This window comes from Molothrus ater, chromosome 5 (assembly GCF_012460135.2).
Source record: "Molothrus ater isolate BHLD 08-10-18 breed brown headed cowbird chromosome 5, BPBGC_Mater_1.1, whole genome shotgun sequence".
Classification (NCBI taxonomy): domain Eukaryota; kingdom Metazoa; phylum Chordata; class Aves; order Passeriformes; family Icteridae; genus Molothrus; species Molothrus ater.
In genome coordinates this window covers 66046826-66074441 of record NC_050482.2, presented here as the reverse complement: position 1 = coordinate 66074441, position 27616 = coordinate 66046826, and the positions used below count along the sequence as shown (strand labels likewise).

At 41.8% G+C, this 27616-nt stretch overlaps 1 protein-coding gene across 2 annotated transcripts in view; it reads right to left on the bottom strand.

The window, feature by feature from the left end:
* Nucleotides 1–26280, bottom strand: part of KIAA0930 (KIAA0930 ortholog) — a 53714-nt gene extending 27434 nt beyond the window's left edge. For both annotated transcript variants that reach the window (XM_036400881.2, XM_036400882.2), the window contains exons 1-2: nt 25930–26280; nt 1752–1900 (exon numbers count right to left, since the gene is read on the bottom strand). In XM_036400881.2, the coding sequence (XP_036256774.1) occupies nt 1752–1900; nt 25930–26056 (276 nt within the window). In that variant the 5' untranslated portion in view covers nt 26057–26280. The remainder of the gene's footprint in view (nt 1–1751; nt 1901–25929) is intronic.
* Between the last annotated feature and the right edge of the window lie 1336 nt (nt 26281–27616).

The window sequence follows — 27616 nt, the reverse complement described above, 5'->3', positions numbered from 1 at the left end:
ATCAGTTAAAAGAGGAGTTGGAACTACAAAGCAGTCAAGTGAAATCTATCAGGAGGGCAGCTGAACAAGTACCAATGAATCACCAACTATGAAGTTTCACAAAGCAACTGAAGTACTTCAAAGTCACAGGAAAAGGTTCAATTCTCAGAAGCCATGCAAAATAGAGCCAGCCACAGGAGAGTTACAAAAGGCTGTGTGCGCTATAAAGGCCCACTCCCCATCCCAGTTGTCACCCCACATGATTCACCAACGCTGATTTTGTGCTAACCAGCACTTATGCAACCTCCTCACAAATAAAAATTATTTATGGTGCTTTTAAAAAGCTTAAATAATGCTCTGAGAGCAAATACAATGTCACTGTCACCTATCCACAAGAGCTTCAGACACTTTAAGCTAATGAATGAGTTAAACAGATTGATCATTGAATGGATCTAAGTAACTAGGCTGTCTCTGAGATTCACTTTCCTTGTTGAGAAGGACAAGAGGTTAAATGACCCATGCTTTTACCAGGCTGAATAAAGCCATAATATCATTTGATGTGAAACAGGGATGCTTTTATAATCACTGAAACAGCCATCAGGATGGAAGTTTCCCCCACAATTCGTAAAGCTCCAAATACACAAGCTGAAGACTAAACCACTCATCTGATAGGGAAAGAACTATGTTTTTCCATCTTCTCCTTAGTGGTTGTCATGACAGAAATTGGAAGGCCAAGGAGAAGAGAGAAGATAATTCTGTCCATTTTCTGTATCTTCATCAAAAGTGTGGGAAAACCTTCTGGGATCTTTTTCTCAAGGGAGCTGACAACTGTTGCTCTTTACACCAGCACATGTGAACCCAGAGAACTCTTGTACAGCTGGTTACAAACACTTCCACAGACACCATGCACAAACACCTGTGATTCAACAACAGCGTCATAGTGTTTACATGTGTCAGGAAATCAATCCTCGTTTTTTCCTCCTCCATTTATCTTCCTACAGCCACCAACCTTAATTTCCAATAATACCATCCTACCCCTTGCTTCTGTTTCCTCCACTGAAGATGAAAACTGCCATGGAATGCTAAGAAGTTTCTCAGAAAAAATACCTCAGCAGCACCAGGATACCTGACTGTATTTGCAAGGAACAATAGTTCTTTATGAGTTCTTTACATTGTCTTAAACGTAGACTATGAGAGTACAGGAGTTTCTCTGCTGTTTGTCACTGCTGTATCTCAGCTCCAGGAGGCTGCTTGTGTTCTGCTACCAAATACACCCAACAGATGTTCATTCCTGATACTCTGGTAATATCAGCCAGTTTTCTTCTAGAAATACCAGTGTGACCATCTCTCTTCTCCTTTTTTTCTCTCTTCCTAGAGACTTGTGCTTTGAGTTTATAAAGTATCATCACTGAAAAGCAAAACACAAGTCAGCTTTCCAAAGAGGCAGGCAAGATTTCTGACTTTCTCAAGTCTATAACAATGCACCTCTTTTACACTGCTGCTGATGTTACAGAATCAGAGAATCATTAGGGTTGGAAGAGACCTCTGGAGATGACCCAGTCCAATCCCCTGCCAAGGCAGGGGTCACCTGGCATTCACAACCTTAACCAGGTATTTCCTCACGGACCAATTTTGTATCACATCTTGTGGCAAGCAGAGCTGGAAATTCCTCATCCTTGCTTTGCAATTCTTCAGATGTGTCAGGTACCCCACACCACCACCAAATCCCATGCTACCTTAGGCTTCCCAAGTTAAAACACATCATTACTCACCTTTTTCCCCTCTGTGCTCTCCCCAGTGACATAGGACAGTTTCCGGCGCACGTAGAAGAGCATGTCATCCTGCCGGGGGGCCCACTTCTCCATGAAATAGGTTGAAAACATCCAAGTCCAGAACACAATACGGTCATCTTTGAAACACCCTAGGAGGCACAGAAAAGGAGATATAAGAGTTGTGAATGAGGGTGTCACTTTTGCTTGTGCATAACACGACACCAGAACTGTAGTTCTAAGTTCTTCTGTGGTGCACATGATAGTAAAAGATTTTAAAATCACAAAATTTGGGGAGCTAGAAAGAAAGTTAGGCTTAGTAAGCCCTGGGAAATGTTAGGCCTTGTATTTGCTAGATCATGTGAAACTGCACCTGTGTAGTCAGTATATGATAAATGATATAATTGTTAGATGTGATTAGATATAATCACTGCTTAAAGAATCATGAGAAACTATGTCAGAGGTTTGAGGGGATCATGAGAAATCCATGCTTGGATGAAACCAATGTATACAAGAGAACGATGTAAGTTTAATAATTAATATGTAAGTTATATAACGATAGAATATAAAACATGTTTGATCTGAAAGCATGTTGGAGTCAGATTTGGGTTTGTGTCCCCTGACACCCACAGTTCTCAATAAGAGCACGTGCATCTAATCATTCCATGATTATGTGTTCCTGAATGCTAACACACAGACCTGGTGCTGTCACTTGGCCTGAGCCCACAGGCTAACCTGGGACATTGTCAAGCACATTCCAGCAACCAGTCTGCCCCTCTGCCCCCCAGGCAGGGCACAAGGTCAGGACCCAGGAGCAGACTCTGGCTTGTGGCATTCACATTCCCTGAAAAACCCCTTCACCCAGGGCTTCTCTTCTGGGAAGCTGAGAAGCCTCAGAAAAAAAGGAAAACAATAATTATCTCATTTGCTTCTCCTGTATTTTGCTCCTTTGGAATGTGTTTGGAGATTATTTCATTGGTTTCTGGTGTGAGTTGTTTTCACTCAATGGCCAATCAGTGCCAAGCTGTGTCAGGACTCTGGAGAGAGTCACAAGTTTTCATTATTATCTTTTTAGCATTGTGTAAGTATCCTTTCTGTATTCTTTAGTATAGTTTAGTATTCTTTAATATAGTATAGTATAGTATCATAAAATAATAAATTAGCCTTCTGAGAACATGGAGTCAGATTCACCATTCCTTCCTTCATCGGGGCACCCCACAAATACAATACCTGGCTCTGCCTGTGCTATGAAGAAGTGCAGGGCCAATGCCCTGAGGAATAACACATCACAGCCACACTCGAGCACTTTCAAAGACATGTGGTGACAGCAAATGCTCCAGTTAATGACCTGAAGCCACAAGGTGCCTACAGGTTTCTTATGGGGTCTTGGGGATTACAGCCAGTCCTTCAGGAACTAACAACTGATGCCTTCCTTAACCAATACACAGAAACAAGAATGTACCTGGGACTGTAATTCACCCTCTCTCTGACAAAGGAACAAAATCCAACTCAAGGAAACGATGAGCTCACAAGCCTTGAATCCCAATTACACAATAAAAAGTGGCAGGAGAAGGACAAAAATGGGAAGAGGAAGATGCCACAAAGTCTCAAGGAGATGAATGACATCAGCATCAGCAATAGCACTGCAGTTGGCCTCTCCCCAAGAAAAGGAGGCACAGTAGAGGTGACATCTCATTTTGTGAAACTCTTCAAAGCTCTTAGCTGTAATAAAATAGCAAAGGGTGCTGCACCTTTTGTATTGTTAAAGATAAGAAGAGAATGCAGTCCTGTGCCTGATGATAGGGGAGCTGATTACTACTCCATGGAGTGATTGCGTCCCCTCCCCAAAGCCCCAAGGCTGCTATAACCAAGCTGCTTTAAACATGTGAGGAGAGTAACACTAAAAAATTACAAATAATTATATTGCTGACAAAAAACAAAAACCTAAAATAGATAGTGGGGATAATGGATGGTTATTATGTACAAGACAGCAAGACAGGTGGAGGTGTATGTACAACCCCTTCTCAGAACATCTACCCTTTACAGGCAATCATCAGCCTATTTTCCTACTTCATTCCCTGTGCAGTATTTGCCAGACAAATCTTTCTTCCAATCTTTAATTACTGGGGTGGGCAGGAGGTTAGGTTTTCAAAATTTTGGGAGATAGATGTGTGACTGAAAGAAAAAGATGAAGTGTCTCCAAACTAAATAAAAAAGCAATATTGAAACCACAATAAAATCCACTGATGGACCATGCACAGAATATGTAAATCAACATCAAGCAGGACAGTATTTGAAAATATGCATATAGCTGATTAAAAAAAAAAAAATGGAAAGGCTGAGAGAGAACAGAAAAAGGTCAAGGTAGTTAGCTCCCAGTGCAGGCTAATTCCAGGCCACACTGCAATTACTTTATTTGCATGACTGCAGTAAAATAGTTTGAATTACTTAAGGCAGCATGGAACATAATGTGCAATCCTGAATAAAATCTGCACTAAATACTTGAGTACTTAAGGACTATCCATTTTTCCAGTGGACAAATGGAATCAAGTGCCGGAGAGATCAAACACAAGATCCTGGGCATCTTCATCACAGGAATGTCTCCTTAGGGCACAGATGAACAGGACTGTGTACAGCAAATAGTCACACCTGAGAGCATGCAAGAGTGGATTCCAGTGTGTTCAGACTCACAAAACCAGTCTGAAAAAGGACAGGATTATCTCTGGTCTGTACATTCATACAGGAAAATCAAGAAGAGAAAAAGAACTCTTCAGGTTTAAGGCTAAACCTCACTGACACAAGGCCAAATGGCTCTAAATGAGCCACTGACACATATGCAGGCTGGAAATTCAAAGCTGATTCCTAAGCCTTCAAGCCATGAAGTTCAGGAGCAGCACCTCAGCTGGAATAGTGAAGGCAAAAATCCCTGCAGCTGAGAGAGACAAAGCTCAGCTTGGTTAAGAAAGTTCCTGTGGTACCTGTGACAGCTGAGGACACCATGACCCAGTCCCACCTCTATATTTAGCAAAGAGCAGAAAATGGCACACATTCACCGTGGTTAACTAATAGCCTCAAAGAATCTGAAAATCTCATGGGGTTAGAGTACCTGAATTCTCAATCTTAATTAGATAGGGAAGGAGGAGGAAAGAGGATTGCCCTGAGTTTCTCTGAAGTTCTAAGAAAGACAAAGGAAAAGCTAGAAAATGAATGTACATTCTGTAAGAACCATCTCTGAAAGTGCTCTAGTGTTCAGAAATACTTTGCTTAGGTTTGCTCCATAGACAAGGAAACAAAGTAAGTCTAGGCAAGGCATTCCTAGATTTATAATACAAAATCAAGTTATCTAAATCCAGCATTATAAAAAAGGGTTTATTAATCACTCTTAGATTCTTACAGTACATGCAAAACTCTGAGGAACTGTCCATGAGCTGCTGACACCATCAGGTGTGCTTTAGGCTATAAACCACAGGAATTTACTATGCTCAAATAATTATTTAGGGGTGGTTATAGCATATATATTTAGCACATACATTTCTGGGTGGTTGTAATACCTGCAGGAGAACAGAACTGGGTAGAATACCAGGACTCTGTGTGTGCTTTTACCCTTGCTGGGGAACACAGAACAAAGTGATTCCACAGATTCAACCTTAGTCTAAACAGAAAACCTGGGGACAAAAGTGCTGCAGCACTGAACCTGTTTCAGCACTGCAGCACAATGCAGGGGGAAAACCCTGGAAAGCCTTGGAGCCACATTGGATCACTGACAATTTCAACCCCACCTGCAGCTGATGAGATGTAAAACTCTCCTCTGTGCTTCAGAGATGCTTGCAGATTCTGCTGTAATTAAAACCAGCCTAAGGATACCGTGACTGTTGTGACTGCAGTGGCTAAAGGACTCAAAGCCAAAAAGAGCCAAACCACAACAAAAGAGCTGCTTTTTTCAATTCTAGTAGAAGCAGCAAGGATGTGCAACAGCACACAAGAAGAAATAGCCTTTAAAAGCTACTATTAAATTGCATTACCTTGCAAAGGAGACAAAACATTTTTATTTGTAACCAGGACATAAAATTTGAGAGGGAGAAAATCTATTCCAATTTAAAGCCTGAAACTGTCAGATCCAGTATGTCCACTCAGGAATGCCTTCAACTATTAGATCCCCAAATTACAGTAATTTTGGTCATTTACAGCTTCTCACTAGAAGCCTTCCAGCTTTGCCAAGAAGAAAATTGGAAACATCTATAGTTGAGAGCATGTAGTAAGTCAGCTTCCTGAAAATGCTCCTCCCCTAGCAAATCCCACTTCTAAAGGAATAAAATGGAATTAAGAGTTCAGACTATAAATCTTAATGAACCCAAAGTACGTTATATAATTATGAGACCTTTGTCATGAACAAATCCTAACTACAACAATTACTGTAATTATACATTTACATGTATTTTATCCTCATTAGAAGCAAAATTTATGCCAACTGCTATGCAATAAATGTCTTTCTTCTTACCTATTAGGTTTTTATACTGAACATTCATTTCAGGGAACTGACTTCATATTCACATAGGAAATCATTAGTTTATTTTTTTAATGCCTTCCAAAAATCATTGGATAAAAGGAAGTGTCAGGTTATTATTTTGCTTCAAAAGAATAGAATAAAAGACTTCTCATTCAGTGGATAGTAATTTTTTCAGCATGTACCACTCAGAGCTTAGAAGAACAATAATTTCAGCTAGACAAGGTTTCTTGCTATGCTTTTATTCCTTTAGTCTGCCACGAGATTCTCCTCACTGTGAAACATTATAAAACTCATTTCATCCAACACTGCCACAGTGATCACCTGTAAAATAACTATCCTTAGATGTTTAAGAGTTAATTAAACACTAATGAAGATCTTTACAACCCCACTATGGTGATGAAATGAGAGTTCTAAGCAACTCACACTGTACTTAACTTTTTTTTTCTGAGTTTAGCCAAGTATTTTGCAAGGACAATATAAGAAGTTCTTCACATATATTAAAGCTACCTTTGATGGTATAAGTTTGTAATTATGACTGCATAAAATCAGAATGGATGTTCCCTCTCTAGAGATAGTTGCCAGCTAACCAGATCATCAGAAATCTGAAGTTCAGGCTTCTTCCCAAGACTACATACAGGGACAGCACTTAATCCCTTCAGTTTGACCTTACAAGAAACAGGACTCCAGAGAACTTCCAGAAGTTCAGCAGTAAGCAATAGTTGGAAGGCAGGTGATACAGAAGGAAAAAATTTTACTGGCAGAACTTTGGCTAAAAAAGGAAGGCATCATGGTAACAGCAGCAACAGGGGCAAGACAGATGACACAGATACAACCCTCCTCCCTACCCTTGTGAGAAACAATGCTCACTTCTAAAATTTCAAAGGTTTATTAAACCCTAACAAAAAATACAACAAAGGACTGAACAAGGAAAAATTACAGTGCCAGGAGTCTCCGTGAGCAGCAGCCAGGTGCTCTTCTGCAAAATGGCTGCTCTGCCTTTTATACCCTGAGGCCTTCCCAGAGCTTTTGTCAGTCAGCTCCTTCTCTGCTGTCCCTCAGTGGAGATCACTCTCTTACATCTCACTGGAGGTCAGGTGTTGTTTTGCTACACCTCTTAGTAATAAGCCAGGCCTCCCCAAATGCCCTGACTACCAAGGCTATTACAAGGGGCAGGGGAAAGAGGACTACAGGAGGACATATTACAATAATGTGAAAAATGCACATTTTATGATTGGCTTTTTGCAAATATTAAAATGAATATTCTATGTGTTCTGTTAGAAAGTAATGCTGTATTAATTCTCTTAAGTAGTGTGTTAAATATAGTTTTAGGTTATAACAAAATGTTAAAATAGAAACTATGCTATGTAGGATACTTTTTTTCTAAAGAAAGGACTCCCACTGAGATAGCAGCCACAGGACACCTAAATCTTTCAGAGAAAGAGAATTTATTACTCATTCATCAGAAGAAACGAACTTCATCCTACCTCACTCAGCCAGGACCATGCCATTAGGATTAAGAGGAAGAAGCTGACACTGACCAGACAAAATTCTGTGTTTGAATGGAATTTATGAATCATGTATGAGATGTATGAATATGCAACAGGCTATTGTTTTTAAGGGTAAATCCTCTGTTAACGTGGGTCCTTTCTTGGGCTTATGCTGCTCAGAAAAAGGTACCCAGACCCTCCATAACTCTTTGTTTTTATTGTCTCACATTGTCCTAATTCAAATTGTCCAAATTATTATTACTCTAATTATATTGCTATTTTTATAACCATTCTATTATCATTAGACTTTTAAAAATTTTAAAAACAAGTGATTGGCGTTTTTCACAAATAACATCACTATATATCTACAAAACTTCTCTTAACATACTCATACTATTAATCTCTTCTTTGTGAGAGCCAACCATCACATTATTCATCTATAAGACCCTAAAGTAAACTGCTGTATTGCACTAAGTAGTTATTTAGACACCAAGTTCTTCTCTATTCTACCCCACCAAGTGTGGCATGCACACATCCATCCATCTAAGATAAAGACACAGTATTACCCCACTTAGAAAAACTTGAGATCTCTCATATGTTCATTCAGAAACATATCCACTTCATATCCACATAGGAAATCATGAATTTATTTTTTAATGCCTTCCAAAAAATCATTGGATAAAAGGAAGTGTCAGGTTATTATTTTGCTTCGAAAGAACAGAATAGAAGACTTCTCATTCAGTGGATAGTAATTTTTTTCAGCATGTACCACTCAGAAAACAGCTGGAGATGAGCCAAGAAATCCATAACAGGGTGTGGAACCTGGCTGCAGGGAGGCAAGGATTGATTTCAAGGAAATCCACACATGCACACCAGACTCCCCAGCTGTGCAGTTACAAATTCAGGAAGTCTCATAGTGCCTGTGCCATCTCACCAACGTTTTGGTGGGATGCAATCAAGTGGTCTGGAGATAACCATATAGTCCAGGCATCTAAATAGACATAACTCTTACTAGGTGTAACTACCTATCATCCTGACTTCTAAAGCATGCTTTTAAAGAGGTTACCATAATTATCCTATTAAAAATTTATCACTAGAGAAGTATTTCCTATATCTCATCCATCTGGTGGTGTCCTTTGAGCTACTTTGCTTTTTCCACTTAAATCATGCTTTTACCAAACTCAACAAAATTGGTCTTGCTATCCTACACCAATCTCTGAAACCTGCAATCTGTTTCCCAACCTTTTCCTGCAGCTCCTACTGTTATAACCACTCTCCCTCCTGACAGAAACTGCCTCTTCTCCATTCATCTACCCAGAATTAAAGCCAGACCACAGCAAGATTAATGAATATAATACCAAGCAGTCCTTTTAGGTACTGGCCATTACTGCTGTGCCCAAGAGCACAGACAGCCCTGCCAGTCAAAGTTACAAACACTTAATGCATGCTTCATGTATTTAAGGACTTTGCTTGGCCCCAGTGGTATTTATAGACTTTTGGAATGGGGAAAGCAGGGCTCAGGGTGAAGAGAATCCTCAAACACAACTACCAATACTAAAATTTGCAGGAAAAGTTTAGGAAAAGGAAGGTCTCAGCTGCTTTTCAAAATAAAATACAGTACTTTGGGATAAAAAAAAAGGTGTAAGAGATGGCTTTAGCTCACCTAGGAATGGGCTTAAGGATGAAAAAAGCAGCCAAAAGAGGTTCTGGCTTTGTAAACCTCCCAGCTGGAGAACACAAAGAGGGCAAAGCACAGAGGGTAAGGCTTAACAACACATCACCTGAAGGGTCTTTTTCAACATTTATTTTAGGGCCCAAAAGTTTAATTACTTCCTCAGCAACAAAGAGGAGTTGGGAGGGGGCACAAGGGGTGTGAGGCACAACACTTCTGCACACTGAAATCATCAGAGAAAGAGAGTCTAATCAGGAGAGATGAGGGCACACTCAGACAGCTCTAACCATAGTACCTGCCCATTTTGAAGGAGCCCTTTCACATATTTAGACACTGAATTCAAAAAGAAGCACTCACAAATGATCCAGGTTGTACAGAAGGCATGAAAGTTCAAGTCAAAAAGCCACCAGAAGAGGGTTGTCTGCCCCCATCACCAGCTCTTTAACTCTTTTGGTTTGAGTAAGTTACTTAGCGGTCCTGCCTGACTATTCCATCTGTCAGGATAAAGCAATATTGACATCCTGACATCTATCAAGAGACAGATCAGTTAAATAAATAAATAAATACCTTCCAAATATCTCACTTGTACTTAATGAGAAACATGCTTTAAGCTGTTCTTTGTCAAAATGCTCTCAGATACGTAGATTATGACTGCAGTGTAAGGAAGATGAGCCAAAGAGCATCCATGGAAACATGGGAAAGATACCAGGGACCTATTTAGACACCAATTATCAATATAAGTATCATCAGGTGTCTGAAACTACCACTTGGAGTGTCCTGACAGGGCACCACAGAACTGCAGTTTAACCTCTTCCTAAACCATCTCCCTGCCATCACTTTGATCTGCCTTGGTTAATTAAACAGTGACACAAAGAGCTTATTTTTCTTGTCTCTTAGGAGTTTCTTGGGATTAACACTGGGGTATTATTCTGCAGCACAATGAAGTTTAATGATCAAAGTTATATATCCAGTAACTCACAGAGTTACTAAAAGATCAGCATACAAACACCACAAAGTAGCTAATTTCAGGTCATCAAAACTGCACAGTAGGAAATTAAAGAAGAAATATTTAAAATTCTCTCTGTACTACACCTCATAGAGAAACACTACTACTGGGCATTCCTGATGAAGAAATCCTCTGAAGAACACTTTCCTTTTAATTCCAAGGAATACAAAAACACCATGTAAGAACTTCTGTCTATATCCTTTTCCTTTCTTTTGTATAGTTTTAGTATGGCATTCTTTAATATAATATAGTATAAAAAAAATAATAAATCAGCCTTCTGAAAACACAGAGTCAGATTCTCATCTCTCACCTCGTCCTAGAAACCCTCACAAACTTGACAGTTTTGTTTGGTTTGGGAGTTTTTTAGGGGCTTGGGGGTTTATTGAGATATTGGGACACTGGGACACCAGACAGATGATGGACTTTGGACCTGGTTAGCATAAGAGGTTTGATAACAGGTTTCTCTTGGCAAGAGCAAACAGAACTTTGATGATTAAAAGAAGATTCAATCAGACAGGTTTACCAGAGTAAGAAAATTTCACTAAACTCCGCAAGCAAGAGATGTTGTAATATGTGTAAGTTTGTGTGTGTGATTTTAACCTAATCATTGCAGTAAACATTACTAGTTTTCCTAAAACAGTACGGAAGCATTGGCAGTCCACAGGAAATCTGGATTCTGGTCACCCCTGACAGGGGTTTTCTTTCCTACCAATTTCCAACTTCAAGGCAATGGTTTCATTCACAGAGAGGCACAGTGAGCAATTCCTGCCTACACACTGTACTCACACCATCTACTTCACAACTATCTTGTGGCACACAGGACCTGGAGCATCCCTTTGCCAGGCTGACAAGTCCTACCCTACTAGTGAAGTACCCCCTGTACAAAAGTCATCCCCACAGCACCTCCATTGCCCTTCTCTGAACCTTTCAAGTCTACAATATTAAAAATGAGCAAATGCCACAGAACCTTGCTGCACTTTTGACTGCACTGAACACAGGAACAATTACAGCTCCCAAACTAGGTAATACCAGCTGGCCCTGTGAAGATGATGTTTGCTAATCAGCTAAACCCGGGGCAGAGTTTCTTATGCAACAAGTTTTGGGGTACAAACATGACTTTCCACAAAAGTATTTCCTCTTTTTCCCTCATTGCAGAGCTGCAGCACAATGTGAAAAATGCACATTTTATGATTGGCTTTTCGCAAATATTAAAATGAATATTATATGTGTTGTGTTAGAAAGTGATGCGGTATTAATTCTCTTAAGTAGTGTGTTAAATATAGTTTTAGGTTATAACATAATGTTAAAATAGAAACTGTGCTATGTAAGATACTTTTTTAAAAGAGAGGAATGAGGTACTCCCACTGAGATAGCAGCCACAGGACACCTAAACCTTTCAGAGAAAAAGAATTTACTGCTCACTCATCAAAAGAAACGAACTCATCCTGCCTCGTTCAGCCCTGAAGATGCTGTCCTCAGGATTCAGAGGAAGAAGTTGATGATAACCAGACAGAATCCTTTGTTTGAATGGAATTTATGCATCATGTATGAGATGTATGAATATACAACAGGCTATTGCTTTTAAGGGTTAATCCTCTGCTAACGTGGGTCCTTTTCTGGGCTTATTTTGCCCAGAAAGAGGCACCCAGACATCCGTAACTCTTTGTTTTTATTGTCTCCTATTATCCTAAATCCTAATTGTCCAAATTTTTATTACTCCAATTATATTGCTATTTTTATAACCATTTTAATATTATTAAACTTTTAAAATTTTAAAAACAAGTGATTGGCGTTTTTCACACACAACTAAAAGGAAGAAGCCTTATGCCCAGGCAGAAGAAAAGTGCAGATTTGAAATGTGCTTGTGCACAAGTGGACACATTACAGGCCTAGAGGAGGGAACAGTGGAGCTTCTGCAGGCAGCACCTCAAACACAACCACGTGTGAAACTGCACAGCTTTGCATTAAGAAAATTCATCCCAGAGCTCCTCACTTTTAATACATCTTTATCAACAATACCTCACACAGGAGAGCTCAATATTTCATGTGCTTTAATTTTCCGAGATTAAATTTACAAAAACCCACTGCATCAGCAAGGGAAACAATTCCACCCACCTGAGGAATGCCCTTGACACTGAAGAGCAATCAACCAACACAAGTTTCTCAGTTGCCTCCCTTGCTCTTAAGATCTTGTACAGCTGTGTCTGAATCCAAACAATTCTTTTCTGCTATTTTCTGTTTTACTGAATTTCACCCAAGAGAGAAGGGATTCACAGAAGTAAACTTGAGTGTGGCTTTAGGCACATCTGCAATGCACAACCAAAGGAGAACAATACACAATACAAGGGGGTTCTGTTAAGGACCAATTGCTTTTTCTGTGGTGAATTGAGCACCTCCTTATATAGAAAACAGCTAAAGGCCAGTAGGACAACTCCCACAGAGAGCTGTTAGCCTTAGGAGAGAAGGTACACCATGAGTTAACAAGCATTCTCTTTCAGCTTTGGGGTTTTATTTTGGTTTTGGGGTCTTTCCTTCCTATTTTCTTACCAAACTAAGATTTTCTGCCCAGTACTCATCTCACCATTCTAGATATCAATAACATCTCTACATCCCCAACTGCTTTCTAAAGTATTTGTGGTCGCTTCAGAAAACTTCAGTTTCTGGAACACTTTTAATTCCACTTTCTGAACTTCACATATAATCCGACACTTTGATTACATTTACCATGTTTGTTTTTCCCTTTGTTTTCCCCCATGCAGAGGAGCACAGGATGACCTTGTGGAAGTCCAGCACAAGTTCATGGATTATTTAAGTTGAAAACACATGAAAAGAACAACTCAGTTGATCCTGCAACTCATGCTAAGGTTTACACCACAGCCATGCAGTGTCACATATTACAGCACTGGAATGCACTTGATGCTGGACACCAAAATGCAAAGGACACACAAATTTTTGTGTAGTATTTTGAAAGTCCACTAAAAGTGAGAAAGTACAGCTGAACATGACTGAGGTTAAACACTGGCCACAAAGTCTGGCTGGGGTTTCAGAGCTTCCTCAAATTTGGACCCTTAGATTCCTCACATCCTGGAAAAAAACCAGTATTGCTTATTTGTCACTTCATTTCGTGCAAGTAGGGAGGATATTGAAGGGAAATAAGTGCTCACTTGCACAAAAGCATCAAGAAATCTCAGTGTTTGAACTCTGGGCATTGCAGTTTTCTGCTTTATTCTCCTTGGGATGGTTTCTGTGTTACTCAGAAGTGGAAGGTGGGAGAGAGATTACTTTCTTTCATCCACATTTGTTTCAATTCTCCATTTCCATTTTTACCTGCACTTCTTCCACAGCAGAAAATTGCTTCATAGCACCATTGCTGAGAAGACAAACACAATCTCCTCTAGAAAAAAGATTTGTAAAATGTATTCCTAAAGTTCATACATCTTCCTGCAGGTCTCTTCTTTACTATTATATCATATGCTGAGGAAACCATCTTTTCAGTTAATACTCAAAAACCAATCAAAGCCTGCATAATTTAAACACAAACAAGTGTGTATGATCTACAGATTTCCACTTTGAAAAAGTAGAATTCAAATGGGACCATAATAACATGAGAAATATTTTCCAACAGAGTAACCCTAGAAGGTAAAATGATACAAAAATCATCAAATATGACGGGTCAGTATGAAACACCAAATAAAGACAGCATTTTACAGGCATCTGACAATTTACTTTGAGTACTAATGCTGGCAAGGGTCAACACAATTGAAAGGATATGGTTACCTGCTACTGAACTGCAGTGCACAGCAATAATAAATCCATTCTCATCCAACAGTTGCCAGCTCCTTTGCTGTACCTCAGCCTCTCAAAGCATGTGGTAGTTCAGTTCCCCGGAAATGGCACCCAAACCCTCAAACTATGTGCAACTCCCAAAGGACTGCAGCATCACTTAAATCCACAGATTGAATTTACTCATGAGGGAAGCACCAGAGGAATCACCTGGTTATGCCTTTCCTAAGAAACTGCTGCAGAAAAGCTGCTGTGTTTCAGAGCTGGCCTAATTGGGGATTTAGTGCAGGTGTACACGTTCTCCTTGCACAGAGGAGAGCCACCTCATGCAGACACTAAATCCAGTGAAAGAGGGACAAATGGTAACACATTTCCTACTGCTGCTTTCAGGATTACCCAGCAACAGTCCTAAACTTTCCAAGACCTAGATCCAACCTGGAAAGGTCACTTGGCAACTTACAAAGCATGCTGGCCCTGCTGGAGTGCAGAAACTTGTCTGTAATAGCACAAATATGTGTTTTCACTGCTAAAATACACTCTATTTTGTTCTCTGCCAAAGCAACCCCCCTGATCAAAGACTGCTGCTTCTGTAAATTTATGACATCCAAGGTCCCTATTTTCACACTTAATAAATATCACTGTCAAAGCCCTATCTGAGAGACTACTGTGGTAGGTCAGGTAAAACCAGCAAATTGTATTTTAGAAGTATTGCAGCCTTACAAAACTACCAAGACTGTGGTTATTACCGATAATTTAATGTATGTACCTCCCCCAGCACCTTATCTTTGCTATCACAGACTGCTAGTTAGCAACTTGCTGTCAAGGCAGAAGGAAGGAGCAGCTATCACAACAGCAGCTGGCAGAGAAGCAGAGTTATTTCCTAGCCATACTTGCTCTCACAGACTGGCATTTTCCAAATTCAGTTTCTCTTCTGGTTAGAAACATCGGCAGCATCTTTCTGAGTGAGCACTTGGCAACTTTACAGTGGAAGCCATAATTCTCACTTACCTTCTACACCACAAACCCACTCACTTCTAGAAGCTGACAACCAACACTTTCACCTATCTTGCAGCCAAGATTTAAAAAAAAAAAAAAAAAAACAACCAACTTGTTTGACACTGCCATCTCTTAGCTGGGTGCCCAACCTGATATGCACACATAAGACAACCAGTCTAAAGAAGGATGCATTAAAAAAAAAAAAAAAAAAGCACTTTTAAAAATCCCACTTAGGGTTGTTCAGGGTTGGGTTGTCCAACAAACTATCTTTGCCAGCATCTGGATATTTCAGCTATTTAGACAGCACTCCCTTTAGCATTGATATTACTGTTACTGCAGGTTTCTAAGACAACAAATACAGCTGTTCAGATAGAAATAAAAGTGAACTGCCTGCCCACTCACCTCCATCCCAGTGATATCTCCTCTTATGGCAAATGCAGGCCGCTCTCTTTAAACAAATCACAGTCATGCATGGGAGAAAAATGTTTTCCCTAACAGCTGCTCACTTTGCTGTGAAACCATCAAATGGTCAGGGAAGCACAGCCAGGCTGTCCTGCAGGCACTGCAGGGCTGGACACCATCAATCCCCTCATCAGCACCCCAGGTTTGCATGCTGCAGGCTGTCAAGAACTCAGGACAGTTCTTGACAGTCCCAAGTAAGGCACAAGAACTTCATTTAGTCCACAACCAAACAATTGGAAACAAGAAAAAAACTAGCTCTCTGTGGAAATGGTCATTACTGGGAGAGAAGAGGGGAGGGGAGGGGAGGGAGAGGGAATTTTATTAACAGATGTGACATTCAGTCAGGCAGAACCCAAAAAACTGCCCCAAAGGCAGCACCCTGCTCCTTAAGGGAGAGCAACTGCTGCAAAGCTGCTGCTCTATTTCATAAACAGGGGTTTAGTCTTCCATTAATATTTTAGCTACTGAAAACATGCCATGCCTTTCCATTGGTAACCAGCATCACTGCTTCACTTTCTCATCCAAAGGGGAGACTTGCACAGCTGCAAACCCCTATGGACCTGGAAGGCTTTGTTCATGGGTGTATTGCAGCAACCTGGCCAAGGGAACAGAATCCTGGGCTAAAGAGTTAAAAGAGTTGGAAGCTTTTTGCCAACAACCTACAACATGTCTATTGTTCAGCACTTCAGCTCTGCTACTTCCACCATCCCTGGGTCTCTCCCACCCACCACAGCACCCTCAACAGGCACTCTCTCCAGGCTAAAAAGAGTTACAAAACAACCAGAGCAAGTCACAACCTTTATCTTCTGAGAAATCACTTCTTTTATCCCATGACAGTGACAAGGTCTCAGGCAGGAACATGTGAGCTGCACAAGAAAAGCCTTCCTTAGAAAATTCCTCACACAAGCACCACAAGGCAGTGTCTTTTACTGCCTTTGCCCACCACTGGGCTTACAAACATCCTCCCCTGAGATTTTGATTACACACTTTACTGCCTTTTGATGTTGCAACTACTAGTTTAGAAGTAAAGAATAAAAATCTTAATATTCTCCTATTCAGTCATTACAGCACTGAAGCACAGATCCTGCATTTGAAGAGACAAACCAAAGCTTTAGATACAGCCACAGTAACTCCAATTTCTCCCTATCCTTTTGTTTTCTGTAAATTTTATGAAATGCCCTCAACCTCAGGTTTCACAGATAGTGACAAGCAAGTACAAGGTAAGCATTGCATTTTTACTTGCTGCATTCTTCACAGCATTTTGCTAAAGAAACATTTGTGATTCTCTTCAAAGTTTCTTACCAGAAAAGGAGACAGAGGAAGGACATGTCTACACTTTATTTTCCCTTTTTGATTTTCCCTTTTTGACCCATTCAGGACACTATAGGCTAAAAAATTTGAACATGGAGTTTTCTTCATTTCTGGAAGTTGTAGAAAATAATTCAAATTGGAAAGGAACTCAGAAGTCAAATTCTGCTGCAAAAAAATCACAGGCAGCTCTGTGTTTATGGTTTTTATTAATAAAGCTGAATTTATGTTATTTACAGGCCAGGTGGTGCTCCTGGCCTGTCACAGGAGGAACAGAAGACAGCACAGTCTCCAGGAACAGGACACTGAGTGCAACTCTGCTGGCACCTCAGAGCTACAGCAGCCTCAGAGCAAAACATCAGAGTGAGCTTCTACACAGCAAGTCTAAACTCTTAGTCTCTTTATTTTGAAGATACCTAGAAATGCTGCTTTAGAAATTAATTCAAGACAGCAAGACTGTAAAAGTGGCAAACAGAGTATTTGGGATCTCACACTTTGCCTGCCCTTCCACTTTTCCATTTGAGAGTCACAACCACATTTTCCTTATTAGCTTCTAGGAGCAGCTGGATGCTACTCAAGTGTAGAACGAGTGCAAAAGGATCATTCTTCCATTCAAAACTACTTCTGTTGTGTCACAGGATTAAGGCATCCTATTAAATATACACACACATATGACTGCTTAGATATCTATCACCAAAGGAGTTAGACAGACAGCTGTTGAACAGAAGAAAGTGAAAAATTTCCTAATTCTATTCTGGTCATTTTTAAAGCACCGAATGCAAACATTTAAATTGTTGTTCCTTTGTTAACTGAAAGAAAAGCCACAATGAAGAACAATCCAAAATGAAACTGAAGAGTCAGAGGAAAGAGCTCAGCATAATGTAATCTATGATTTTAATTTCAAAGATCAAAGAGGATGAAATCAGTTCCCCTTTAATCATGTAAAACATGTGCTACTAACAATTGAAATGATGTTTTGAGTAGAGTTTAGTCACCCTTGTTATGAAAAACAAGGGTCATCTGTTCAGACCTTCATTATTTAGGTAGAATTCAACTACTCATTAGAAACAAACAAACAAACAAGAAAAGGTACTTCAACATTCCTACAGAGTATATAAAAAGCTGGATCATCATTATTCAGAAAGACACCTGGGTTTACAGAGCTTTATCTCCAAGTTGTACTGGCATGAACTTGCTGCTTTCCCTCTGAAAGCATGAGATCAGGCAATCACCAAGCAGGAGTGACCTCCCTGAGGCAATAAACTCATCCCAAGACTGATTATTTCACTCATGCTGAACACCCTGTGTATTGTTATTTTATTACTTTATATTACAGAGCACTGAGTTTTATGGAAATTTGAAACCCACCTCTCAGGGTCCTTTCAGGCAGGTAAGTAAACAAATCCCTTACTGGAAATGTCACACTGCTAGACATCGAACATCTCCTGCATCTGCTCTCCAACAACACAGAGGAATAAATTTCCAGTGAGATCCTTCACAGCTCTTAGCAGAATGTTATAAATCCATTTCAAAACACTTCCCTCATCTTGTTTCAGCATCTCCAGGAAATTAAATCAAGCTCTTCATAGTGCAAAGACAGCTAAAGCTTCACTGGCATTTTAATTCATTTCTTGAGTTCCTGCTGATCACACCAAGCCCTGCAAGGTAGGACCAAGAACTCCCAATACACTTCTGCCTTTTATCCAAGCTTGAGTTAAGACATGCAAACAGAGTTTGGAGCTAAAACTCCCTATGTTACTGCCAGACATAGAAAATCAGAAAATCGACCTTCCACCTCCATGTGCTCAAAGGAAACCCCATCTCAGTGTTCACCCATATTCCTACAGAACACCTGATATGATGCAGCACCAACAGATGGATAAAATGGGAGCAACACCTAACACAATATTCCTGACACTTGAAATCACTCTGGGTGTGGTGACAGGGCAATTCCTGACATGGGAGCTCATGAAAAGCTGGGTCACTATTGAGCCACAAAGATTTTCAGCACAAACAGCAAAACCAGGGGCAGTCTCAGCCTGACTCACTGAGCACATCTTGCCTAAAAAGGAGGAACAAAAAGCCCAATGATGTCATTTTCCATAGGGAAACACTACAAGAGATCAGGTCACCTCAAATGCACTTCTGCACATCCAGCACACTGCTGTACCTGGAAACAACCCAGAATACTTCAAATGTGAAGGACTGATGATTGCCTGACATCTGCTCTGCCTTCTGAGATAAGAAAGAAAATTATGCAAAAGATATCCTGAAACACCAAATGCAGCCTCAAAACCAGCAGCAGCAGCTGCTTCCTCACTGCTGTGGCAGGACAGATATGGCTCCAAAATGAACTTCACATCACAACACATCACCTGCCTGCAAAATACCACATTCACCTAAAGGGACTTAACTTGTGGCCCCTAAGGAAATATGTCTAGGGAACCCCCAGAGAAGAAGATAAAGAATTTGCTATTTCCAGGGTTCAATTTCTGCATGGTACTAGCACTGTCTATACTAGAGACCAGGTAAACCAAAACAACAAAATCTTCAGTTTTAAAGCCCTGAAATTGCAGAAAACCCTATAAATCTTCACATAAATAATATAATTCACATATCATTTGTGCCTTATAATTTGAGCCTATAATTTGTGCCTTCACATAATATAATTTGTGCCTTAAACAGTAAGAATTCAGGGGAAATAAATTCCTTAGTACTGTTGGTGCATCTGATTAACTTCAGCCAACAGAACTAGTGCTGCAGTGTGCCCAGGTGACCACAACTCCACAGCAGCAGCAGCAGGATGCTGTATCTGCTGCTCCTGTATCCCGACTGCACTTTATTTCCTGCACAGAGAAAGGCAATCAAAGCCCTCTTATGATCACACACACCCCAAAAATGAGCAACCTTGCTTCCCAGAAATTCACCCTGCTTAACCCAAGGGACTGGGTTAACAAACAAAAGCAGCTTGTTTCACACACTTTTGAAGGCTCTCTGTAAAAAGCAGCTTCACTATTCACTGGGCTCCTGACACCATGAATTGATTTTGTGCAGACTTTCTCTTTCCACCTTATTGTTCACTTCCAGGTAATAATACTTAGAACATCAGTGAGCTGCTACCTGATCCTACTGAGCCAGTTTACAAGGATAAGCAAATGCAACAATCATCACCAACTGTTTAAACTGCAGGGGTTTGGTTTTCCAGAAATGCAGCTGGACATGAGACACTGTGTATTTCATCTGTTTCAGCTATTGACACTGTGTATTTCAGCCATTGAAAAGCCTGCATCCTCTGAGCTTTCTCCGTTCATCAGCACCCTGAACACTAACACTTAGAGGGGAGACCAACACACTTCATTCTTCAGGAAATTCCAGTTTCCATTCCTTGGAAAGAATCCAAACAGATGGAATGCTAAATTTTTAAAAGATCCATCCTGAACCTTATAGGTAAGATGTGTCCTAATCCCTAAGACAAACCTCCCATCCACCTTAAATTCCAAAACAGAACTCAGACTCCCAAATGGATTTACAACTTACTAAAGATTTAGAGCACACTAACAGGACAACAAAACTAAGCAGTTAAGAGCTTAGTTAGCTTGCTAGAGCTATAGTATTACATAAATAAGAGATGGGTGTTCTCAAATACCCACACTGTTCCCATTATCAGTCTTATGGATTCATAATTCTGCCCAGAGGGACACTAATCAGGAAAAAAAAAAGAAAAAAAAAAGAAAAAAAAAAAAAGGAGGGGGGGGTGTCCAGCAACTTCTGCTAGCATCCAGAAAATGAACAGCAGCACACCATGCCTTAGAAACTTAACTGCTCATTTTGGTAAGGCAACAATGTTCTGGAAGGTATTTTTGGGATTTTTTTTTTTTTTGGGTGGTGGTGTTGGATTTTTTTCCTAGCTTTTAGAAAAATCTTCCCTCTCTACTTCAGCACCTCCAGTCTGATTTTGATAATTTGAGCGTGTACACTCCCGAGCAGGACGTGAAAAAGTCCCATAAGGTTTCATCTCTGTTAAAATGAAAGAACAAAGTAATAACCCAACTGTCATAGAAAGATGTGAAAGCTGTAATAAAAGAGAGTTTGGTATATTATCCATGTGGCATGGAGTATCTGTCATACTCCAGAGAGAAGCCAGATGACAAATCCCTGAATACACCAGTGAGTGATGGAAACCCGACAGGCCATTAGTGACATCAGCATGAACAAGGTTCTAAGCAACAATCAAAACAGAATTTTAAATGAATCACTTTAAAAGACAAAACCAAACAAAAAAAAAAAAAAACAACCTCACAGAAATAGTTATTAACCATGGAGAGCTGCAGCCCTAGAGTTTGGCCCCAGATTGCTGTTCTGCATGGCCTGATTCTACAGGGAATTCCTAAACTTGACTGTAGAAGTGACAGGATGGGATCCCAGGACACAAAACCCTTGGACAAGCAGAAAGGCATTCCCATCCCCTGGACAAAGCCACTGGGTCTAGGAGCTTGCTCCACCTGTGGTTTCTCCCACACAACCCATCCAAGCACTCATACATATCAAATGTCCTCATGTATCCAACTGCAGAAATGTCTTCCAGACATTTTGCAATGCCAGGGGAAAAAAAGGCAGTTTTAAAATATTTTATCTATCTTTCACACTGGAATTTCTTTGCTATTTGCTCACCTTTATCCAACTACAAATCTGAGGTTCAACACCTCAGGGTATTTACCTAAGGGTAAACTGGTTGAATCACTTTGATTTCAAAGTATCTACTCTGATTTAAATAATCTGTTCTGGTCTTGCATTGTATTTGCAAGACTTTCTAGGACTCTTCCTGAAAAGAAATACAGATTCCTCTTGGTTGAATGTTGTGGGCAGGAGGGGGGGGGATATTTTTGGTTTTGACAGATTAGGAAGCTACTCTATAGGCACCTTTTTATGTTACTATTTGTAAGTTTCTTACATTAGTATCTTCTTTTTCTCCTCAGTATTTGACTATACATTTTTTTAGTGAATGCTTCATATTCATTAGCTGCAAAGCACTTTATAAATAGGGCAAAAGAAATTGTGTACACAATAAGGTAAAAGTAATAAAAAAAAGTTTTTTTGAGGTGAAATCAATTGTTCTAAATAAAACAAACTCATTGGTGAATTTGGTTGCATACATGCCTCAAGTTTTGTTAGGACAGAAGTGATTTTTATACCTTCTTGTTATTGACAGATCAAAAGAAGAAAAAGCTTTGCAGCTTCTGTAGTTTCTCACCTTTGACTCCACAACTCCCTGAACTAACTCCCAGAACCACGAATGAAGAATGTTTTGTGTCTGCTGGAAAGTGACTCCTGTCAAACCAGTTCTGTGCTGCAGTAAATTCTCTGCAGGCACTTCCACCTACTCTGTGGATATTCTTTCTTCAAAGTTACAGACACAATTATATCCTTCTTGAATATTATAATTTAATTAAAAGTTACTACACTATGAAAAAAGTAAGGCCTGAATATTTCAAATCCAAATTAATTCTCCTTTTAATTTTAATTTTAACCTCTTTTTGTTTTTCACAAAAAATTCTTCCCCTGTTCTTCATCCTTTTACCCACAGTGTGTTCCCATCACAGGGACCCTGCATTTACTGTGTGCCACCTCACCTTCCCCTCTCTCAGGAAGGCTAAAGGATTCTCTCCAGGTCTTACTCATCAGGCAATGTGGCCCATGAATCACACTACAGTTTTCTTTCACATGATGAGCCCTGAGGTTTGTGCACTGCTGCACAAACAAGTCCAGGCAACCTCTGGCTCTGAGGATGAGCATTCCTGCTTCTGCTGCCCGTGTGCCAAGCACACGCTCCTCTGCTCAAGTCCCAGAACACCCCCAGGACCACAGGAAAGCAAGCACAAGAAATTCTTCATGACAGGTAACACCACTGGGCCTCTCTGCTGGCACCTGGAACAGGTTCCTGTTGCAAACCTCAGTTTTCAGCTCCTTATTAAAGCCCCATGCGCTGCACTCACCATCTTTTCAGGCCCTCTAGGACTTCTCCATTTTTCACCCACTGCATGTCCCCATTACAGACCAGCCACAGTTCAAGAGACTGAGTAAGAAAAAAATAAATAGGTAGATCCAAACATTCTAAATTCCAGTAGGAATAAAGTCACGCTCCACCCAGACCCACTCTCCTACTCTAAAAGCAAGGCAAATTGTCACTGAATGACACAAGGAAATTAGGTATCTGAAAATGTTATACAGTAGTATCAGGAACCACCAAAAACAAAACACTCCCCAGTTCTGGGATTTGGCCAAAAGGAAACTTTAGGGCCTCACACGCAGCCTGGCTGAGGAGACACACAGCACATCTGCCATTCCCTCAGGAGGAGAAGTATTTTGCCACAGCAGTGTTGCAACCAGCAGCATTTCAGAGGGGCCTCAGTGCACAACACCAGAGCTGTCCAGCTGGGTGACACCAACAGCCAGACAAGAATTCTTGGAGAGACATCACCCTTCCCAGCTTGGTAAATAACGACATGAGTCATTATTTTGAAGTGCTGCATTTTGTACACTACACAAACAGGACACTACGGAAAATCCCACCACACGAGGGGATTTACATTTCTGAACAAAGCCTGTCCAAATGCTTATGTGACATTCTTGAAACAAAGCAATTCCTCTCACCAAACTTCAGCGTCAGCAAAAATTGCAATTTCCTCCTCCTTGGGCTCACTTCTAGAAACTAGACAAAAGGAGACAGAATGGCCAAGTTATGACCCAGTGAGCCCCATTTTATTGTTGAGGGTTTAGCAGCACTCAGGGAAAAGCCACTGCTGGAGTCTTTGCCAGCTGATTTGAAGGGAACTAAAAACAAGAGGTTTCACCTGCTGATACAGCTCAGAGGGACATGGCCACTACAAAAAACCCCACCACAAATATAAAAACAGCTGTGGGTGTGCAGCTTCCAAAGCCCCACAGGTGATGCGCTACCCAGGCACAAAGGAAAGACAGAATCTCTGTGCTAACCACCTGAACCCAGACAGGACTGTGACTGCCTCCATGACTTCTGAAATTGAGGAAAATCCTTGACATCTGCTGTGCTGCCAGAGCCCAGCACAGTCCAGAACACCCCAGGCTATTCCAGCTGTGCTGCATGCCTTGCAACAGCTTTCATTAGTACAGGGCAGACATGCACAAGTTGAAGGCACAGAATCACACCTTGGCTTCATCTACAGTTTCTCCTAAAGGAGAAGGTGTTCTTCCTAAAGGAGGTATTTAAACAATTTACTAACCTGGCAACAAATCAGAGCACAGGGGAAAGAGCTCTCATTAGCTGGGAATGATGATGTTGAGGATCAGGGACCACACTGCAAAATGCACATCTCCACACAGGGACAAATCTCCACAGCCACGAGCAGCCCCTCAGTGCCAGGAGCCAAGCACCTCTCCTGAGGTTCACCTTTCAAATCTTCACCTGGTAGAAAAGAGTTCCACTGTCCTGTCCCTTGTGTGACTGTCGCAAAGCCGCTCAGCAGGACTTCCCTCGGTGGGCTGTTGTGGATGTGTGCTCAAACACAAGCAGAGAAGAAGCATCTGCATGGTCTTACCAGCTACCACTCTTTCCTAATTTCAGCAAAAGAAAGTGATGGTGATATTTCTCTTTATCACACATTCAAACATGAGATGGCCAAACAGGACCTGACAGAAGCTTTCCAATGAATGCAATCGCACAGGCATTTAAATTTCATTTACAATTTCTTTGCCACAACATTTTACTTGCTTTATTAGGCCCCGTAACATTTCAACACTACATTACATCCCAGAGAGCCAATTCTATCAGAAAAAAGGCATAAAGAACCAAGAATCATTTCTCTTTGTACAAGATTTCACTTTGTGGCAAAGCAAAAGGAAAGAACAGAGCCCATTCCTTCCCAGGGAGACCACAGCAAGCACTGACAGACAAACTGATGCATAAAGGCAGAGAACCAGAGAGTCCCCATGTTCATCCAAACCTCACAGCCTGTAAAACCTGAATAAAAACTTACTCTGAGCTTTTAACAAAGACTCAGAAATGGATGAGACTTTTGGGGCCTTATAAACAAGCTGAGGAGGGAGGAGTCATTAATAAAGGCACCATGGGAGAAACAAGTGTTGTATGTCACTTTTCATCATTTCAAGCACTGCACCTGCAAGAACTTCTGGATATTCACCCCCTTAGAACACAGGTCCAGTCCTGGCTATACAAAGCTTTGAATAAGGTAGACACAAATTTTGGATGTGAAGAACAATTTCCATGATCTCTACTGCTGCATATAAAAAATTAGTAATTTCTATTCATTAGCCTGGCCAGAAGAGTTTCCTGATGTGAACACTTTTGGTTAATGATCTGCCATACCATTCTGTTGCCTAAAGTCGACCGAATTTCCACCTGAAACTTCTGTTTTGCAGTGCATAAGCTGTGCCAAAACCTAAATGAAGACCCACTGCGTGAAATTTACATCAGCCGAGATGAAAATAAACAAGACAGAAAGCTTAAGAAATCCTCCACGGTTTAAAAAATTAACCGACCTGCAAGAGCCCCAACATCCTGTGCTTACTAGACCACGGCAAGCAGAGTGAAGTCATTTAAACAGAGAAGGGAGGCGTCAGGCTCGCAATCTCTGGAGAGCCGCACAACAGCGAGCACTGCCAAGAGGCGCCCAAAATCGCTTGTTTCCACCCCAAAACACACGATACGCTGTTTACACTTAAAAAATACAGTATGGGGTGATGTGCGCGGTGCTGCCTGAGCGTTTTTTCCCTCCAAGGGCATTTCAGACAATGGAGCGGGGATGATCCCGGGGGGCTCGGGCGGGCGTGAGGGGCCGGGGCCGTGCCCGTGGAACACAACAGGTGCAGCTGCTGCTGCTGCCGGCCCGGGGCTGAGGCTGCCGGGGCTGCCGGGGCTGGTGCTCCCGGCCCGGCTCCGTTCCCGCCCGCCCCGCCCGACTCACCGAGGCCGCCGAGGCCGTCGTGCCGGAGCCCGGCGCGGCTCCGCTCCTCCGCTATGGCCCTCAGCATGTGCCGCAGGGAGCGGTCGGGCTCGCCGTCCGCCTCGCCGTCCCTCCGGGCACAGGCCATGCTGCCAGCGCCGAGCTCATGTCAGGCCGCCGGCAGGCGGCACCGGGGCCCGGCACGGCAGGAGCAGGAGCCTCCCGGCCCCGCTGCCCGGCCGCTGCCCCCGGGGATGGTCCCCGCCGGCCCTCCCGGGACACGGCGGCCGCTGCTGCTGCTGCCGCCGCCCGAGCGCTGCCCGGCCGCGCTCGCCGCTTCCTCCTCCGGCTGCTGCGGCTGCCGCTGCTGCGGCCGGGCGGCACCGGCAGGGCCGGCACCAGCCCCGGCACGCCCACAGGGCGGGCCCGCCGCCGACCGTCATCCCCGGCAACCCATCCTGCATCCCCGAGAGCGACCGGCATCCTGGGAAACCCATCCTGCATCCCCGAGAGCAACCGGCATCCGGGAAACCCGTCCGGTGCTCCCTGACAGCAACCGCCATCCCGGGAAACCCGTCCTGCGTCCCTGACAGCCACCCGGCATCCTGGGAAACCCTTCTGCGTCCCTGACAATCCACCCTGCATCCTGGGAAACCCATTCTGCGTCCCTGACAGCAACCGGCATCCTGGGAAACCCATCCTGCATCCCTGAAAATCCACCCTGCATCCCGGGAAACCCATCCTGCATCCAGGAAACCCATCCTGCATATCCCTGACATCAACCAGGATCCTGGGAAACCCATCCTGCATCCCTGACTGTCACTATAGGGCATGAAATAACATGATGTGGACACGCAACTCTTCACAAGGGTAAAAAGAGAATATTTAATTTCTGACTCCAGTATTTATAGATTTCCAAAAGTGAAAGTGCCATCTCTCCAATGACACTGGACAAACCAACAGTCCATTAAATTTCTCTTCCTCCATAAAGGAATGCAGAACAATAAGTTATTTACATAAAGTGTCTGAGAAAGTTTGTTACAAGAATGTAAACATCAGAAGGCTTAGAAAAGCTTAAAAACCAAGGTGACACTGACAATTCATCCTGCATCCCTGACATCAACCAGCATCCTGGGAAACCCCTCCTGCATCCCTGACAATCCATCCTGCATCCCTGACACCTAATGACTGTTTCTGGTCAGGCTTTCTGGACTCCTCTTTCCCTATCCTTCCTTCTCACTGTGTCCCACAGATCTGTCTACTGTCACTGCAGGCAGATCTCTCCTGCCCACCCCACTGATGTCATGGATGAGCTGCTGCTTCCTTCTTGCTCTCCTGTTCCCACGTGCCCTCTGTTTTCCTTCCTTTAGGCTTCCATAGCCAAATATACCTCCTAGCTGATCACAGCACTTGATCAGAAAACACAGGAATAAAGTTTGTTTTCTTAAAGGGACTATTGATTAAGTCCCCTTAAGATCAGTTAGAATCCTAGAATGCTAACTGATTTTGTTTTTTAAAGATCTCATGGTACACTGTAAAACAAGAAGCCACTCTGTCTGCCCAAAGTCTTTACAGAGAGGCGGCTTTGTATCTAATCTTTATATATTGGTCCTGAAGGTCTTCTTCATCAACACTTAACACTATATCACTATAATAACTATATAATTGTATAGTGATAACTATAGTTATCACTAGGAGCACTGTCTGA